Source organism: Aulostomus chinensis, chromosome 21 (genome assembly GCF_037954235.1).
Source record: "Aulostomus chinensis isolate RoL2024-O1b breed Wild chromosome 21, RoL_Achi_v1.0, whole genome shotgun sequence".
NCBI classification, from domain to species: Eukaryota; Metazoa; Chordata; class Actinopteri; order Syngnathiformes; family Aulostomidae; genus Aulostomus; species Aulostomus chinensis.
Genome location: NC_141340.1, coordinates 22,565,913 through 22,572,709, shown reverse-complemented (window position 1 = coordinate 22,572,709; position 6,797 = coordinate 22,565,913). Strand labels below are relative to the sequence as shown.

General features: G+C 40.5%; 1 protein-coding gene across 1 annotated transcript; it reads left to right on the top strand.

Annotated features, from left to right (window-relative positions):
* The first annotated feature begins 637 nt into the window (after positions 1-637).
* Positions 638-2,400, top strand: LOC147242057 (zinc finger BED domain-containing protein 4-like). Its single transcript, XM_086191396.1, has 2 exons — positions 638-920; positions 1,310-2,400. Exons 1-2 carry the CDS (start codon positions 638-640, stop codon positions 2,398-2,400), a joined length of 1,374 nt encoding a protein of 457 aa, XP_086047522.1.
* Positions 2,401-6,797: the final 4,397 nt, after the last annotated feature.

The window sequence follows — 6,797 nt, the reverse complement described above, 5'->3', positions numbered from 1 at the left end:
GCAAAGCCCTATATGGGATTTTTTCCAATATGACAGCGAGAAAGACAAAAGCAAGTGCATTGTCTTGGAAACAGGTGATAAAATATGTGGAATACTTCTTAAGGGAAAAAACCCCACGAATCTGAAGGTCCATTTGAGAAGCGAGAAAGCTAATTGTGAGTACCTTGATTAAATGGCCTTAATGAGTCGCTGCACTGAAAGAGAAGCAACATCGCGGCCAAGTAGCACCGGGAAGGAGGAGACAACCATAATGGACTGCTTTTTCCGACGACCAAGTAGCTGCTGGTTAGTTAACACACATGAACACTACAAGCGGGAAGATGCACTCGTAAATATGTTTATTGAGACTGCTATGTCAACAAGGCTGTGTGACTCCATTGCCTTCAAAAAGTTTTGCTTTTCACTCAAGCCAAAATTCAAATCACCCGGTGCTGCACGTGTGAATAACCTAATTGGAGCTAAGATGGAAAAGGCAAAGCACAAATTGAAAGGGATCATAATGGACGCCAGGAGGCTGACCCTCTGTGTGGATGGTTGGAGCAAGAGAGGATTAACAGCATCTTTCATGGGTGTGTCAGCATGTTTTTATCATCCACCTGGAGGCCAGGTTTACCATGCTCTGCTTAACCTACACCGAATGGAGCATCCACACACTGGGGAGACCATTGCTCGCTGCATTGACAAGACATTAGAAGATTGGGGTATGAGAGAAGACAACGTTCTGCTCATTGTGACAGATAACGGCTCCAACATAGTCAAAGCTGTGCGGCTGCTTAGAGATGGAAGCCATGTACAAAGTGAGGAATCCACAGATGGTTCACAGGCTCAGCCAGAAGGTGCTGAAGATGATCTGGATGAACTATGGATTGAATCAGACACAGAGGAGACAGACAAGGAGGATGAAGAGACTGGAGACCTCGGTGAGTGTAGTAATAGTGCCAAATACAGTAGTCTTATTGATTTTTTAAAAATATATAATGTAACAATGATATAATCACTGTTGTAAACTTTAATTCATATAAATTGGAGGAAAACAATTGACTTGCTCTCATTTACTCATTCCTATTCAAATTCTAAAACGTCAATCCCAAGTAGCACACATCTGTTAATTGTCACATTGACATCATACTTATGATTATGTCATGATTTCATATCTAATATAGAGGTTCATTATGAATGTATAATATTTTAAAAAAGCAAAGCTGTTGATCTATTGGTCAATCTTTGTTCCTACCCTGCTCATGAAGGCTGGGTCATTTTATATTTGATGAAAATAAATTATTTGTTTATCTGTCCTCTCTTTGCTAAGAGCTTGACCTGCCAGATGATGGAGAGAACAACAGGTTCCAGAGGATGCCATGCCTGGCCCACACCCTACAGCTCACCCTGAAAGCTGTTATGAAGCACCCAAATACTGATTCACTCTTATCAAAAGCAAGAAAGCTGGTACACGCTGTGAGGAAATCATCAGTGGCAAATGAAGCACTGATCAAAAAGTGTGGCAAAACTCTAGTCCGAGATTGTAGCACACGCTGGAACAGCACTTTTGATATGCTGAGAAGGCTGCTGGAAATCAGAACTGAACTTAACCAAGTACTTGAGGAGCTTGGCATGGACACACTTCTCACAAGTGATTGGGCTAAGGTGGAGAACCTGGTCAAGCTGCTTGAGTCCTTTGCCATTCACACAGACCAGCTTCAGAGTGACAGCCAGTCACTCTCACAAGTAGTGCCATGCCTGCTCAACCTTGAGGCACACCTGCTGATGACTACTGCTGCTGGGAAACAGCTAGCTCAAGTGCTGCTGAAATCCTTGCGAGACCGTTTTGCTGTCATTCTGAGCCCTGATTCCCCACAGTTTGATGCTACACCAGCAGCAGCCTGCCTACTGGATCCAAGCGTTTCATTGATTCTTCAAACACCAGACATGGTGCCACTAAGGAGGGCAGCACAGTCTTTGGTGCAGAACCTGGCAGCTCAGTATAATCCAACAACTCCTTCTCAGGATAATGTCATTGCAACTCAAACTGCAGAACACTCCCCTCATACTGCCCTTCAGAAGTACCACTTCCTTGCCTCGCGCATTGAGGTAAATGTGTCGACGACAAATGAGCCTGATGGAGCTGACAGTCTCTTGACCGAAATGAAGAAGTATATTGACGATGTGAAACATGGTGTGTTTAATGAAACACCATTGCAGTTCTGGAGATCAAGAGAGGCTCTCTATCCAAAACTTTCCCCCGTGGCACTAGATCTTGTTAGTGCCCCTGCCTCACAAGCCTTTGTGGAGCGCATCTTCTCAGTATGTGGACTGTTGTCATCTGGCCTGAGGAACAGAACAACCACATCTCTGGAGCAGCGTGTTTTCCTCAAGATCAACAAGAAATTGTTGCTTGACTGAAATACACTCATCTTTCTCACACACACACACACACACACGCGCTGCTGAAATGGTAAAACTTTGTTGCCACGATGTTAGTGTAAAAAAAAAAAAGTTTTTTTTTTTTTGAAAAGTTGAGAGTTGTACTAAAATGTTAACTGAACATGTGAAATAAGGGTTTCTTTGTTTGTTGTGTTTGAACATCTGGATTTCTACTTGTGCCCCATACTGAACCTGTTCTTTTGCTGCCAAAGAACAAATGTTGGACAGAAAGCATATTTAATATAGAAAAGCTAAGAAGATTATTAATATAAAAATGTGACACAAATGTGTTTATATTATTTTGTTCATATGTGTTTGGTGGTACCAGGGAGGCACACTAGCTGTATTTAACCCCTGAAGCAGTGTTACACACATTTTGCACTCCAGGCTGCTATCCTGAGGACTGTTATAGTTGTTGTGAACAGCTGGTTGGTCAACAGTAACTGAATACATTCTTTAAAATGGTATCTTTTGTTGGGTTTTATTGCACAATACTTAGTCTGATTCTTTTTTAATCCTGCACCTGACAAATAACCCAAAGTATGAAAAAACTAAAACTACTACTAAAACTAATAAAAACTAAACTAAAACTAACCATTTAGAAAAAAACGAAAACTAACAAAAACTAACAAACTCGCTCTATAAACTAATTAAAACTAACTAAATTAGAGAAAAAAATTAAAAACTAAATAAAACTAAACTATAATGAAAAATCCCAAACTATTACAACCTTGGCACCCAAGCTGGGACTTGAACCCTGAACCTTATTGCTGTGAGGCCACAGTGCTAACCACTGCACCACCATGCTGCCCATGTTAAAACAGAATCTCTCAAACCTAACTCCGACAAGATGATAGCATTATTAATATCAATATAAATCCCTGTGATGATTCTCAGGCAGCTTAGCTTCTTATCAGTGTCCCCAACATCGTACACAAGACATGTTGTAACGGATGACCTGAATAGAGCTCCTGACATATTTCTTTCATTCCTGTTAAGCCTCATCTTTCACCACATTTTACTCCTTAATCTCATTCACATATTTATTTCTATGTGTTCTGCTTGCTCCTCCTGAACACTGCGTCGTGTGGAGTCCCTCACACGGGAGCTCATCTTCAAGTACAAACATGGCAGAATCACTGTTCCACAAACCTGCTGGTACATGCAGGCCTATGTCAGGGTCATCTCACATCTTGTTCTTATAAAATATGCAGCCCTACATTCCCTGTTTGTATAACAAATTCTAAAATGAGTTGGTAGCAAGTGGTAATCTGGATTACACACAATTCTTTGTGTAAAAGAAAAACTTCTCTGCTTATTTTAATGAGATGATCGGTTGATCGATCCCACATGGAATTGCACCTCCCACCTTGTTATTTTTGTCTGGGTGGGGTCTTGTCCCATTTATTGAAGGCTATAGGGGTCGGCGCCCACAGTGGATCAAAGACATCTCAGTCCAGCACATCTCTGTCCCTTAGCTTGAAAAATGTTGCAGATCTCCACTGGGATCCACCTGAGTTCTCCTCCAATGCCATCGTAGCCTCAGTTAGGAAAGGAGCAAATGGTTTTGTAACCAGTCAGTTGATGATGTCATCAGCCAACTTGCATAATAATATAAATGTGAGTGAAAAATACCCTAAAAATGATTAGACCTACAAATGTACTTTTCTATGCTGATCCTTTTTTTATCAAAATTTGATCAAAACAGCTGATCTTCAAAAAGAAACAGAAACACAAAGCAGAATTGAACGAAGCCGCCAGGATTTTTACAGCTGAAATATTTCACTTGTCTAAATAACCCCATGCCCTCAGAGGGAGACTGATGGCCAGAGGGCTTTGAGGCCGTTAAGGACTGACCAACGGGGTAACGTGCTCTCACATCACGCTAGATCGTATCAGAGTCAATGCAAACGTTCTCCCAAAGGCCAGAAGAAGGTACAACATTAGTCTCTCTTCACCTTTGATCATTTCAGTCGCTGAGGAAAGTTACAACAGTTTAACAGAACTTGTAAAAACTAAAATACATAAAAAAGGGTTCTGTTAAGGAACAAAAGAATTGAGATAAGATTCAATAAGCAAAATACAACTATTCACAGGTTGAAAACAGGAGGTAAAAGAAGACCATTTGCGTAGCAGTAGTTATAATTATACATATTCGTGCGAACTCGCCCTTCCTCACACAAACATGCATGCCTACCAAATACATCATAAGGTGAAGTAGTAAAATTCAAATGCTATATCATGTAACTGTCCAGAAAGATGAGATTTTTTGTGATTGTTGTGGCACGTTTTCTTAAAAAATGCGATTGAATACGTGGACATTTATGCAGTTTTAAGGGATGAAATTACAGGAATATGCAAAAATTGTGGGAACTTGCAAAAAGTACACCTTGATGGATAAGAAAAAACAAGTGATTCCCCCAACACTGTTCTCACTGGGCTACGACGTTAATGTAAAGTCATTTCTAATGACTTCCTGTGATAAGCAAGCGTACTACGTCACAGGAAGTGTTGGGAATACTGAAGTTCATCTTGTTTACTTCAGCCCTCAATAAACACACGGTTCAAACTTACAAAACCTTGATGAGCCAAACAAGTTTCAGCTTATTTTTGCTGGCAAATGAGACTGATTTGCAGACTTCATCAGGTCTTCTTCGCCAGGTTTGCAGGTTTCCGATGATGTCACGTCACAACGTTACCAAAGAAACAGGAGGAAAATGGCTGCTCTTGTGGAAAGTAAAAGCAACATTTTTCAACTTTCTGCAAAGGTATGTGTGACTTTTTTGCAACGAAAATGCAGTGATTCTGAAATCATGCAAGCCCTGCATGTTTGCGCATTTTTGCGTGGAAATGTATGGGCTTTGGCTGATTATGCATTCAATTATGTGATCATATAATCATGTTTTTCTGTAAGGACTGATGTAATATGCATTAAAGTTGAACCACCTACAAGGACAAGGACCCCCCCCCCCCCCCCCCCATCTGACACATCATCATCACTGTTTTCTAAACAGACACCACAGGAAATCCCTTAATCATCTCAAATGCTGTTGTGTTGCCTTCACACTAATACAGTAATATTATTAATATTAATAATTCAAATATGAAGTGTAGTACAACAAAGCCAGTCAGTACCTGATGCAGTACAGGCTGGATATTGGTTGATATTCATCTGCTTCAGCCAGAGGTGTGTGTGTGTGTGTGTGTGTGTGTGTGTGTGTGTGTGTGTGTGTGTGTGTGTGTGTGTGTGATTTGCTTCATGTGACCTCTGAATACCTATTTTAGAAGAGACATTATTACGGTGACTTTTGTTAGAAAACCCTGCTGGATTAAACTCAGCTCACTGCCAAGCATTTAAAATTGTATAACTCTAATGAATATGTTATTAAAAAAAAAAAAAGGAAAATGAGTCAGAGGATAAAGAGAGAAAATGGAAGTGTAGGTTTCTGAAAGACTGCCCTGCCTCTCTGAACTGGTACCAAAGATCCTTCTTGGTGAGAGGGGTTCCTTCATGTAAGGTTCATTCAAGGTGGATATCAGGTGAACAGCAGTGAACAGGTGCCAGTAAAAGAGAGCAATTAAACAATAATCCACTTAGTGAAGACTAATCTTCCTAATATTATCCTCATTTTAGTGTAAATATAAATTCACAGTCTGGATGAATCTGATTTGATTCTCTTCGACCTTCATTCAGCAATCTCTCTGATCACATTGAGCAATACTTCTTCTTATTAATTCTTCAGCATTCACCAGCAGACAGACCCATTTTCCCATGTATGCCAGGGTCTGATTGAACCGACTGTGCTTTCTTATCATTGACTGTTTATTTCCTTCACATTTATCCGGACAGCAACAGCGAGGACTTAAACTGTTGTATGTAAAGCATTGATTCTCAAGAACTGAAATCTCATGTCATTGTCACAATGTTGTCAACACTCAGAGGACCCTCACACACACTGGATTCATTCCCTCTTGCATACGACTCCTGGAAACACACCACTTACAGGAAACCAGTTGGCCTCGGTGGACTCGTTCTGCAGGTGAACCAATAATAAGAGTTCCTTTATATCTTGATGCTGTGGATGAATGAGTCGCTCTCCTAGAACATCTGCTGTCCCTTCTGAGGACATTCATCAGTTAAAATCTGGATCTGCTACTGTTCTGCTCTCAATTATCAGAGGCCACATTTGACCTCTGAGTCTAATCACAGTTGAGAAGTGCTGTGCAGTTTCCCTTTATCAATTCCATCACATCTCTCCACATATCTGATTTATGAAAATTAAACCCAAAACTGACCCACCAAAAAAAAAAAAACGGAGTGTTTTGATGCTTGAGTTTAACCATTTTGGTCCTTTCTCTAACCACGTAAAGGAAAA